The sequence below is a fragment of the Carcharhinus amblyrhynchos genome, chromosome 17 (assembly GCF_965287045.1).
Source record: "Carcharhinus amblyrhynchos chromosome 17, sCarAmb.v2.hapA, whole genome shotgun sequence".
In the NCBI taxonomy this organism is placed as follows: domain Eukaryota; kingdom Metazoa; phylum Chordata; class Chondrichthyes; order Carcharhiniformes; family Carcharhinidae; genus Carcharhinus; species Carcharhinus amblyrhynchos.
Genome location: NC_137340.1, coordinates 35,752,218 through 35,764,584, shown reverse-complemented (window position 1 = coordinate 35,764,584; position 12,367 = coordinate 35,752,218). Strand labels below are relative to the sequence as shown.

The following is a 12,367-nucleotide window of genomic DNA, read 5'->3' as shown; positions in this document are numbered from 1 at the left end:
TGCCACATAGTGCAAACGTTTCATTTGATTGGCTGGTGCTTGAATAAAAGTAGTAAAAAGTCTGACAACAGCAGGTTTAAGTCCAACTGATTTATTTAATAGTAAACTCACAAGCTTTTGGGGTTAAGCTCTTCTTCAGGTGAATGGAGAGTTCTGTCTGAGGCCAGAACTCTCCATTCACCTGAAGAAGAGCTTAACCTCGAAAGCTAGTGAGTTTACTATCAAATAAATCGGTTGGACTTAAACCTGCTGTTGTCAGACTTTTTACTGTGTTTACCCCAGTCCAACGCCGGCATGTCCACAGCTTGAATAAAACACATTTAATGATGGAATTTTTAATCAATATGAATGTTGTAGATCTTCCATTTCTTAACTGAGCTTCTTTCCAAGATGTGAGTTGATGTTGTGTTGATTTCTTTTTTCCAGCACTGGATCAGCTGCTTGCAGAACTTGAGACATTTTTGAAGTTACTGGATAATGAAAACCTCAGCCTCAGTGCCTTAGCGAAAAAATGTGTCTTATCGGATCTACTTCACAACATCATCAGTTCTTCAGGTCAGTGTTTGATTGGCTTGAGAATGTTTTGTTACAGGAAATTGGTAACACTGAATTTTCAAACTCCTTAATCTGGAGCTATCTCTGAGTAAAGTCACTCAGGATGTGGGTATGCCGGCGTTGGACTGGCGTAAACACAGTAAAAAGTCTGACAACACCAGGTTTTAGTCCAACCTATTTATTTGATAATATACTCACAAGCTTTCGGGTTAGCCCCTTCGTAACCCGAAAGCTTGAAAGTCACTCAGAGCAGAAGATAGAGGTTAGAAAGCTAGGCTGTGCTTTGTTAGCTAATTGTGTAGGACGGCAGGGTGAGATGTTGCAATTGGATGCTGCACCACCAGTCTAGGAAGTGAAAATCTGCCAGCATTCCCAGATCTATCCATCTGGGAATGTTAGAACATCCTGTGGTTACCATTGACCAGAAATTTGACCAGAAACTACAGCAAGCCACAAGCTGGCAATTCTGCTGCAACTAACTCACCAAAGTCTGTCCACCATCTGCAAGACAGAAGTGTGATGGAATACTGTCCATTTGCCAGGATTGGTGCAGCTCCAGGATAAGTTTGACATGATCTTGAACAAAGTAGTCAGCTTATCCACCATCTTAATGTTCACGCCTGCCTCCACCAACACACATAGGCAGCACTATATATACCATATACATGATGCACTGCAGCAATTCTTGACCTCCAACTAATAAAGCCCTTCCTTGGGCAGCACAGTAGTTAGCACTGCTACCTCACAGCACCAGGGACCCAGGTTTGATTCCTGTCTTGGGTCACTGTCTGTGGAGAGTTCTCCCCGTGTATGTGTGGGTTTCCCCCTGGTGCTATTGTTTCCTCTCACAGACCGAAAGATGTGCTGGTTAAGTGCATTGGTGATGCTAAATTCTCCCTCAGTGGACCCGAACAGGAGCTGGAGTTTGGCAACTAAGGGGTTTTCATAGTAACTTCATTGCAGTGTTAATGTAAGCCTACATGTGACATTAATAAATAAGCTCAAACTCACAGCGCCAGGGTTTATTTCTGGACTTGGGTGACTGTGTGGAGTTTGCATGTTCTCCCCATGTTTGCGTGGGTTTTTTGTGGGTGCTCCGGTTTCCTCCCACACTCCAAAGATGTGTGGGTTAGGCTGATTGGCCATGCTAAATTGTCCCTTAGTGTCAGAGTAAATACACGGAGTTCCGGGGATTGTGCCTGCATGGGATTGTTGTCGGTGGAGGCCCGATGGGCTGAATGGTCCCCTGCACTGTAGAGATTATAATTCTAACTCACTAAGACTTCTTTAGCAGTAGCTTTCAAATATACGACTACAACCATGTAGAAGAACAAGGGCAACACGCGTATGGGAGCGCCACCACCTGGAAGTTCCCCTCCAAGATATGCACCATCCTGACTTGGAAATATATCATTATTCCTTCACTTTCACTGGGTCAAAGTCCTGAAACACTCTTCCTAACAGCACTGTGGGTGTACCTGCACCACATGGACTCCTGCAGTTCTAGAAGGCTGCTCACCACCTTCTCATTGACCATTAGGAATGGGCATTAAGTGCTGCCCTAGCCAGCACACCCACCCTCCCTGGAGGCTATTCAAGCCTCCTTTACCTATTCCTGTATGATCCTGACTGATCTGTATCTTGACTCCACTCCAGTTCCAAAATCCTTCATACCCTCACCGAACACAAGTTGAATCTCTGTTGGAAAGTGCACAGATATGGGCAGAGGTTTGGAAGCGGGCTCTAACTACCTCCACGCATGAATATTCTGTTGACACTGCCAGGGCTCCACAGGTAAAAGGACACTGGGGATAACCGACAGGAGGGTTTCCATTCCAAACACAAAACAGTAGAAGTTGTCGGTATGAGTTGATCCTTCAGAAAGTAATGTCCCTTGAACTTGTAGCAGTTGTCAAAGACCTTCCTGTCAGTATAATTGCTGTATCCTTACATTATTTTATTTACATACTGGATCTTGAATCAGTAACAAGTTACTAACTCATTTCTTCTGCTACTTCTTAAGAAATAACTTTTTCAGATTGATAAATATCTACTCTTGCTCCTTCACTTGTATTTCAAGTGTACTCTAAGTTCGAATGGAAATAAAATAAAACAGAAAATGCTGAAGATGCAAAGAAATCGTAGAATCAGTACAGTACAGAAAGAGGCCATTTGGCCCATCGAGCCTGCACCAACAATAATCCCACTCAGTCCCTCTCCCTGTCATCCCATCTATTTACCCTGCTGGGGAGGCGATGGCCTAGTGCTATTATCGCTGGACTCAGAAACTCAGCTCAGGTTCAAATCCCAGCAGATGGTGGAATTTGAACTCAATAAAAATATCTGGAATTAGGAATCTACTGATGACCGTGACACCATTGTCGGAAAAATACATCTGGTTTACTAATGTCTTTTAGGGAAGAAAATCTGCCATCCTTATCTGGTTTGGCCTACATGTGACTCCAGATCCACAGCAATATGGTTGACTCTCAACTGCCCGCTGAACAAGGGCAACTAGGGATGGGCAATAAATCCTGGTCAGCTGGCAATGTCCATGTCCCACTAATGAATTTTAAAAAAACCTTGATGCAAAGGGGCAGTCTTCTTTCTTTGTATCATAGCCAATCCACCTAACCTGCACACCTGCGGGCTGTGAGAGGAAACCGGAGCACCTGGGGGAAACCCATGCAGACACGAGGAGAACGTGCAAACTCCACACACAGTCACCCAAGGCCAGAATTGAACCCAGGTCTTTGGTGCTATGAGGCAGCAGTGCTAACCACTGTGCCACTGGGTCAGTTAACATCTGAACAAAAAGAAGTTAATATTTTGGGTGGGATCTGGGAAAATATTGTGCAATTTTAGTTGGAAATTAGTTTCTTCTTATATCATCTACTTTTTCATATGATTTTAGGTGAATATAAAATGCAAACATAATGTTGCTAATGTGGAAAAAAGACCTCATGCATTCATAACACTGCCACTTACCATTACTCTTTGGAGTTGGCGACAATCGTTTATTGTGTCCCAAGTTTCAGAAACTTTCCAAGACTCTTAAATTTTCCACCAGATATGATCCCACCTCCCATTTGCTTCAGTAACACAGAAAGGAGCCCCATTCTGTCACTGCTTTGTTAATCAAACATCCACATTAACAGTAAATATAAATGTAGTTAAAGGGATATTCACAAAGCTCCTTTTAATAAAAACATTTTTACACAAGAAAGATATTTAATGAAGAGTAAACGTGGACAATGCAAAGAAAGCCGAGTGCTTTTTGGTCTGTCTGATTGTATCTTTGATTTATGATGGAGTGTATGTGTCATAAGGGTCACATGACCCAGAGAGCCGGTCAGGGAGCGTCAGGGATCTGGGTTTGAGTCTAGCCTTGGGTGACCATCTGTGTGGAGTTTGCATGTTCTCCCCATGTTCGTGTGGGCTCTCACCCCCCCACCCCCACCCCCACCCCCACCCCCACCCCCAACCCTGTCCCCGTCGAAAGATGTGCAGGTTCGGTGGATTAGCCATGGTAAATTGCTCCTTAGTGTCCCAAGAAGTGCAGAGGGATTAGTGGGGTGAATATATAGAGTTATGGTGATAGGGCCTGGGTAAAATGCTCAATTGGAGAATTGGTGCAGACCCAATGAGCTGAATGGCCATGCCCTACACTGTAGGGATTCAATGGACAGGGTTTCAATCAAACTGGTTGCTTTCTCCTGGATGCTGATGAGTTACTTGACTGTTGTAGAAGCTGCACTCATTCAGGCAATTGGAGATGATTCTATTTCCCCATGACAACTGCATCTCAATTCAGTTGCACTCCCAATTGATTTTGGATTGATTGAATCAAGTGATGCATTACTCACCAGAGAATTTCCAGCCTCTAACCTTCTGTGTAGCAGCCAGAGTATTCATATGGCTGGGCTAGTTAAGTTCCTGATCAATGGTAACTCCTCGGATGTTGGTGATAGGGGATTTAGGATGGCAATGCTGTTGAATCTCAAGGGGTAGGGGTGGGTGGTAATTGGATACGGTTTGTTAGAGATAGTCATTGCCTGGTGTGGGGTTGCAGATGGACATAAATAGATTGAGTGAATGGGCTTAATGGATAATAATGAGAGAAAATGTGCAGTGGTTCACTTTGGCAGGAAGAATGAAAAAGCAGGATACTACTCAAACAGAACGGCTGTAGAATTCTGAGGGGCAGAGGGATTTAGGTGTTCTAGTGCATGAGTTGCTAGTATGCAGGTACAGCAACTATTTAGGGGAATTTCACAATAACTTCATTGCAGTGTTAATGTAAACTCTACTTGTGACTAATAAATAAGCTTTACTTTTTAATTAAGAAGGCAAATGAGGTGCTATCCTTTATAGTTTATATAAGGTTTATTACAAGAGGAATTTCACATCAAATTAAGAATGTTATGCTTCAGTCATGCAGGGCATTGCTGAGATAGTGGCCACGATTTCCCTGAATAAAATCTAACTGCTGCCGCCAGTGGGAAAATCGCTGCATTTCCCACCGGCAGCATTATTGAGGTGGGATTCAACAACCTTGAACTTGAATAAAATGCCCCCATGTGAATCACTGCAGGCCTAATGCACCGAGCATGTGAGGCTCCTGAACCAACAATCAGCTGTTCAGCTGACATTCGAGAGCATTTCCCAGGGCCTCAGAATAACTGAGGAGTAAATAGTCTCACACTGATGCAGGAAGCATTTGGTATTACATCTTTTATGAGGTCAATATTTTGGAGTTATAACTGTGGATTTATCTCCGACAGTCTCAACTGCAGCAATGACCCAGAAAATAACCATTGAATCATAGAATCCCTACAGTGCAGAAGGAGGCCATTCGGCCCATCAAGCCTGTACTGAGAACAATCCTATCCAGACCTTAACCCCATGTATTTACCCTGCTGTTCCTCCTGAGTGAGAGACAGTTTAGCATGGCCGATGAACCTAACCTGCATATCTTTGGAGTGTGGGAGGAAACCGGAACACCTGGAGGAAATCCACGCAGACACGGGAAGAACTCCACACATACAGTCATCCAAGGCCACAATTGAACTCGGGTCCTTGGAGCTGTTAGTGAGGAGGGCTTCACAGAGTTGACCTGGCAGACTGTGCTTTGTTGCGTCTGTTCACAATTGCAACTGAATAATGCTCCAACTTACATAATTGAGTTAGAGATGGCCAGACAACATTAGACTAATTTAACACTGATATGAGGTAAATGTATCTTGTATTTACATTGAAGCTTGGAAAATGCTTTAGCTTTACTCTATCTGACAGGGAGTAACTTCTTGAAGTGGGCTTTGTTAACTGAGCAAATTAAATCTTTCTAATTTAAATGGAGGAAATTTAAAATAATATAAACTGAACGCACCTTTGATATAATCACAGAACTTGCCAGTGGAATCAGGAAGTGACCCAACAAGGCATGGACATCAGTTAATGCAACAAAACTCAGTGAAAGAAACCCCAAAGAATTAGATCTGGGGAGAAACCTGTCGATGTTACTTATAAATTACATTTTTCAGCTTCTCAAAATTCTTGTACTGTCCAAACAAGGTAAAGGATAACTATGCTAGAAAAGGTGGAATACGCACTGGAATGGCAGTGAACAGATGCAGTATAAGTTATGGATCAGTAACATTGCTCGGCCTTTCACTGTTGTTAGGTCATGGTAACACAGAAATTACTTCACTAAAAGTTCAACTTTATTGTAGATGCCTAGTTTGTGGTTCATGTGTTTTAGAATATCATTTTCGGTTTGAAGAATTAAGGTTTGACAATAGCAAATGGGATAAGTGCAATTCAAGCAAGTTTTGGCCTATTACCCTCAAATGTTGGGGCGATTAAGTTTACTGAAGTTATTAATAGCGAAAACAGAGAACTATTAAACAACAGTTGGACTTACTTTGCTAAAGAACTGGAGTTGTAATACCTGCAATGCTTGCAAGAACAATGGCAGTCAAGAGAAATGTTTGCTTTTGGAATTAGAGCTAAATTAGTTTAAAAAGCCTTCAGTGAAAAGTAAGTTTGAGAACAGCACCGAGCAAGCGATATTATTGTGGAGATGGATAGAGCTAAAGAAAGTTCTCTGATTTCAATTTATCTGCTGTTTGCTGAGAATTAATTTCAGTTTAGACCATGTGTGGTTTGCAGCTCACTAAATGGTAGCCAAAGTGAATGATAGTTAGATAAACTTGCACTGTAGACAGAGTAAAAAGTAACCAGAACAAGTAACAGAGGCATCCACAGTAAGGAGATGGTAAATGAAAGTTTTTTTTAGTTTATTATTTTCTCAGAGGTATAAAGCCAATGCACAGAGTGGATGAGGCAAACCCTTCATCCATTTCCTTGATTGCTCAGAAAATAATCAAATTTAAATTGAATTCAGTTTGTGGTCCCCACAAACAAAACATACTAGATCCAAGCTGACAAGAAGAGGCATTACACCTGATCTTATGCTTGATTCTATGCTTGACCTTAGCTGAAAGACTGAGAAGCAATCCTCTGAAAAAAGCTGGAGCTGAGGAGAATTCTCCAAGGGACTGTTACGTACTTATGGGTGGTCCCTATAATGCAAGTAATTTTAAGACTGATGTGTCTTATAAGAGAATTTTTGGAGAAAGTAAGAAGTAAAACTGAGTGCATAATACATGTACTTAGAAATTATATTTGTTTAGTTAATAGTGGTTATTTTATTCAATTCTTTTAGAAACAGTAAAGTTGGTGGTGGTCTATTTGTTAGAACATGTTATTCAGATTTCTCTTAGATGTTAATGGTATCTAATCAGAGTCTAACAACATGTAATTCTTTTTATTGCCACTCATCAACATTCAAAAGGCAGATCAAGATCTCACCCTGCATGTATGAACTCCACCCCAAATTCTTTAATAGTAAAGCAATGAAAACATAATGCATATTTCTTTGTGTAGCGTGCAATTTCTTTGATGCTTGGTCTTTATTACTCCAGTAGATTATTTGAGATCCTTTTTGTTTATGGCGTGAAAGTGTTTTGAAACCAGTTTAATGTTAAATTAAAAACTGAACAGTGAGCTCTTATTAAACACTGAGCAGGGAATGGGAATGGAATCCCTTTCATCGGTAAACCTTGAAGGTTGGAGTAAACATTTTGCAGCAGAATAGAACAATGTGGACTAGTGGACAGTATCTGGAGAGCTCCTGACAAATATTAGGACTTACTTAAAAGTAGGTTGGCAATTCTGAATTGTGTTCCAAAGTGGCACCTCACCTTCAAAAGATAGTCAATATGTCAGATGTGATTAAGGAAAGAGTGACAGGGATGATTCTCACTTGCTTCAATTGGAGATGGGATTTATTGAGATTTGATCAAAGCTAAATTGGCTTGAAAATACCACCAGTGACGTGTACATCCCATGAATTAAAAAATAAGAAACCCTCATCCATGCTGTTGTTACTTTGATGATTCCAAAACTCGCGCTTGGTTCCCACATTCAAATCTCTGTAAATTTGAGATAATCTAAAACCCTGTTGTCCATAACCTCACTTGCACCAAATCCCATTCACCCATCACCCCTGTGCCTACTGACTTGCACTGGCTCCCAATTATTTTCAAATCTCGCTATGTCTCATTCTCCCCCCTCTAATCTCCCCCAGCTGTACAATCTTGCTGTTTCCAATTCAACCTTTTTAAACATCTTCTTCAATTTTAATCGCTCCTCCATTGGTGTTGTGCCTTCAGCTAACAAGGCTCGAAGCTCTGAAATTCCTCACTGAATGTCTCCCCCTTTCTATCTTTCTTTCTTCCTTTGAACCAAACTCTTTGGAAAAGATTTTTATTCATCTGACCTTAAGATATCCTTATGTGGCTCAGTATCAGATTTTATTAGATGACATTGTGAAGTGCCTCTGATGTTTTATTACTTTAAGGATGCTATATAAATACAAATCATTTTGTTGTTGATTAGGGTCAGTCCAAGGCTTAAGCACCATGTTGACTGATTTAGAGATAAATGGGGTAAATTTTCCACTTATCTTCCCAATGCAATACATCACATGCTAGAAATGCAAATTGGAATGTAGGAAGGGGGGATAGCGTTTCATTTGCAGCTCGCATGAATGTTCATTCATATTTCCTAATGGTAAATAATAAATATGCACAGTCATCTGCGTCAAATACAACAGAACAAGTTTTCAACGTGAAATGCTCTGTGTGGGATGCCCAAGAGTGGGAGATGTACCCTAGGATATGAACAAGTTGAGAAAACAGATTGTTCATTCATATACAGCTCGATTTTCCTTTATCAGAAATTCTTGGGGCTGATTGCATCTTAGATTTCAGTTTGTTTTGGTTTCTGGATACTGCATATAAACTTACATGACAATAAGCTAAGCTTAGAATAGTTATAGTCCAATGTAAGTAAAATGGTCGGAAAAGGATTACTAAATAATAAACACAGGTTGCATGTGATAAGTCTTTCATTGACACGTTCACCGCAAAAATCACAAAGTAAATGGTGTAGACTTCCTGGGCTAAAGGTTGATGAGGTTAAACGAATCAGTTCGGTTTTCGAATTTTTAGATAAAGGACACTCAAGCTGTAGTAGCTCACGATAACCAGAAGATCTACAATAGCTTCATGTAAATTTAATACTTTTAATGGATAGTATGTGTGATACAGACAAATGCAGAAGCTATATTCGTGCCATAATATCTTACAAACAATGACGAGCAGTTGTAGCTGAGAGAGGAATTTTGGTCAGGAGACCAGGAGAACTTTTACCAGTAGTCCTTTGGGATTTTCTGGCACCTCAACCTCGTTTACGGGATAGATTTAACATTCCCCAGCTGATGGGCTTGAAGGTGAAAGGAATTTGTTATATTCAGTGAGCATCCTATTGGCTGCTTACCCACCTGCCCCTTCCCCAACCGCAAGAATACTAACGGTGGCATTAGCATCAAACAACATGCCCACCAGTGTCCTTAAGAGGGCAATCGTTGCCCCCTTAGGAACTTCAATCTGCCTTTGCCAGGATTTGGCTGGCAGCAGGAGAGGCCATAGATTCATAGAAATCATAGAATCCCTACACTGCAGGAGGCTTTTTGGCCCATCAAGTCTGCACCCCACAATCCCATCCAGGCCCTATCCCCATGACTCCACATATTTATCCCACTAATCTCTCTAATCTATGAACTCAGGACACCAAGGGGCAATTTAGCATGGCCAATGCACCCAACCAGTGGGAGGAAACCAGAGCAGCTGGAGGAAACCCACTCAGACACTGGGAGAATGTGCAAACTCCACACAGACAGTGACCCAAGTTGGGAATTGAACCCTGGTTCCTGCAGCTGTGAAGCAGCAGTGCTAACCACTGTGCCACCATGCTGCCCAAATCCTTGCCAACCACCCGACCAGTCAGGTTTCCCTGTATGTGCTGGTGATGGGCAGGGGTGAGTCTCTCCCGCAATGGTGTATACCTGAACATCAGGTTCCTCTGCCCACCAGGGCCTTCTCAAAGGAACCCCCCCCCCACCAACCACCACCCACTCCCTCCCGCAGGCATGCCTCTTTGATCGCCAGTGTAAGCCCCCAAACACATACTTCAATCCTGATCAACGCTGCACAGCTCTATCCTGAAATACTGTAGAGCTCCTGACCTCTGACTGGGAGGGAAAAACAACCATTTTCCTCTGCACTTGCTGATCCAGCATAGCTGTAGTCCTGCCGCCAACTGGCAGGGCAGCCAATAGTTCCCAGTGGTGGGACACTAACTATTTAGCCAGAAGGGATGGGATTCTAGTGCTTTGTATAATTCAGCCCTGTGTCCTGAAGTTGTGCTTGAGCCCATTAACTACACTGAAAAGAATCAGCTGATGCATCACATGGAGGAACAGGGCAAGACTATCACAAAAGCATGATGATTCATGGCAACCTGTTCCCCATCCATCCTGTTCATTGATTGATGCACAGATTTCAAACCATTGCTGTTTGGAAACTGCTCAGGAATATATTGTGAAGGGCTCCATCAGTTTGAGCTGATCTTGATGTTAAAATGGACCAGAACTTGTTTCGCAATTGGATATGGTTCTGTTTATGAAATCTTGTCCTTCGCATGTACAAGGAACTAAGATTAGATTAGAGTCTCCTTAACTTTATACATAATTCCAAATGCCCTTGGGTAGATTGGGTGGAATCCATAATCAAATAAGTTGTTTGTAATCTTCTGGAAAGTCAAATGATCTTTTCTCTTTCAAGTTTTTTCTTGTATTTTTCTTGTGTTGTTATTATATAGTTATTCATTTATAGTTTAAAATATGAATTTCCCATTTGAAACAAACACTTTGTTTAAATTTGTAGCTGGAGAGGAGGAATATATCTATATGAACAAAGTTCTGCTTGAAAAAACAACTACACCAGAGAAGAAGGCGTCAGAAAAAGGTAACTGCACCATTGGTGATGTTTTCCAGTGTGTTTCACTATAGAGAAAGGCTGTTATATTTACAGTTTGAAATTTATATTCTGTTGGAAAGCTGAGTTCATTGTTAAATTATTTTGCCGTTAACACAGATCGAGATCATAGGGCAGATCTACCAGTTGCCACCATGGTCAAAGAAAGGCACATGGCATGAGTGGACCTAAAAGGGGCAAATGTGAAACAAGCCACTCGATCTTATCGAAAGCATTGTCTTGCGAATTAGCTGCTGGAAGGTGTTACCAGAAAGAAAGCTATGAAAATACAAGTAGATGAAAGCACAACCTAAATGCAGCTACTTTTTTCTTTAGACCCAACGTTTCGTGCTGTCATTGGGGTTCAGGAAGGAAACAGAATACGCTGAGGTTCTACACCTTCAGTTGGTGGAACCGTACAGCTGGCAGTGCCATCCCTCAGCATGGCCCTCTCTCAGCACTGCAGTCTTGGTCTGCATCCCTGGAAACAGCTCTGAGTGCAAAGTCCTGCATCACAGAGCTGTTCAGGGTGAACCTCAACAAAAACCACCTGATCTCTCCAGACCTCCTTTGCAAAGACGCATTCAACAAGGAGGCTCTTCCCCACCTGGAGGGCAATGTGCAGATGGGGTGAGTCTGCGAGTGCGTAAAAAGGATCTGACGGGGTAGGCCTTTCTCACCTCCAGCCCAGCTAGGTCTTGGTGCTAGTTTGAAAGTTCTGGCAATGAGGCATTGTGCCGAATGACTCTGACAGTGTGCTCAGGGAAACATTTAACAGGATCTACCATTTCATATTCCCATAGGGCCTCTAGGACATTACCTGCTGATCACTGCCTGATGGATCAGTGGTCGAAGGTGTTTCTCTGCATAAATGTTCCCATGAGGAACAGGCGGTACAACACGGCCCTGCTAGTTGGAGTGTTCCGCAACAGAATGGCCGGATCCATCCTTCGCAACACTGGTGACAAGTATAACCTCAGTATATAGTGACGCTTGGTGTGTGTGTACAGAGGACCTGTACACTGCTTCATGCAGCCACACACAAAGGTAGCCATCAGGATTAGACAGCTTTGGGCATGCTTTTCCCCTTTAGATGATTGTCCCTATGAGTGCAATTCATTTTTGACCCTCAGATGAAGCAGAAAATGGCTTGGGTGGCTGCCGCAGCACAGGAATGAGGGATGTGCCACGTACATCAATAACAAGAGTGCCTTACACCTCATGACCAGGTTCAGTTAAAGATACAGTTCTAATGTAGCCCTTATACAAAGAATTATGATAACTCTCGCATCTAATAAGGCAAGAGCCATTTTGCAAGAATGCCCATCCAATGGTTGCCTTTCTCTCTGATTTTATAGGTAGGAGTTAAA

At 42.1% G+C, this 12,367-nt stretch overlaps 1 protein-coding gene across 1 annotated transcript in view; it reads left to right on the top strand.

Moving 5' to 3' along the window:
* afap1l2 (actin filament associated protein 1-like 2) overlaps positions 1 to 12,367 on the top strand; it is a 231,168-nt gene that overhangs the window by 123,875 nt on the left and 94,926 nt on the right. The window contains exons 2-3 of the mRNA XM_080205816.1: positions 427 to 555; positions 10,908 to 10,988. Of these exons, the coding sequence (XP_080061942.1) occupies positions 427 to 555; positions 10,908 to 10,988 (210 nt within the window). The remainder of the gene's footprint in view (positions 1 to 426; positions 556 to 10,907; positions 10,989 to 12,367) is intronic.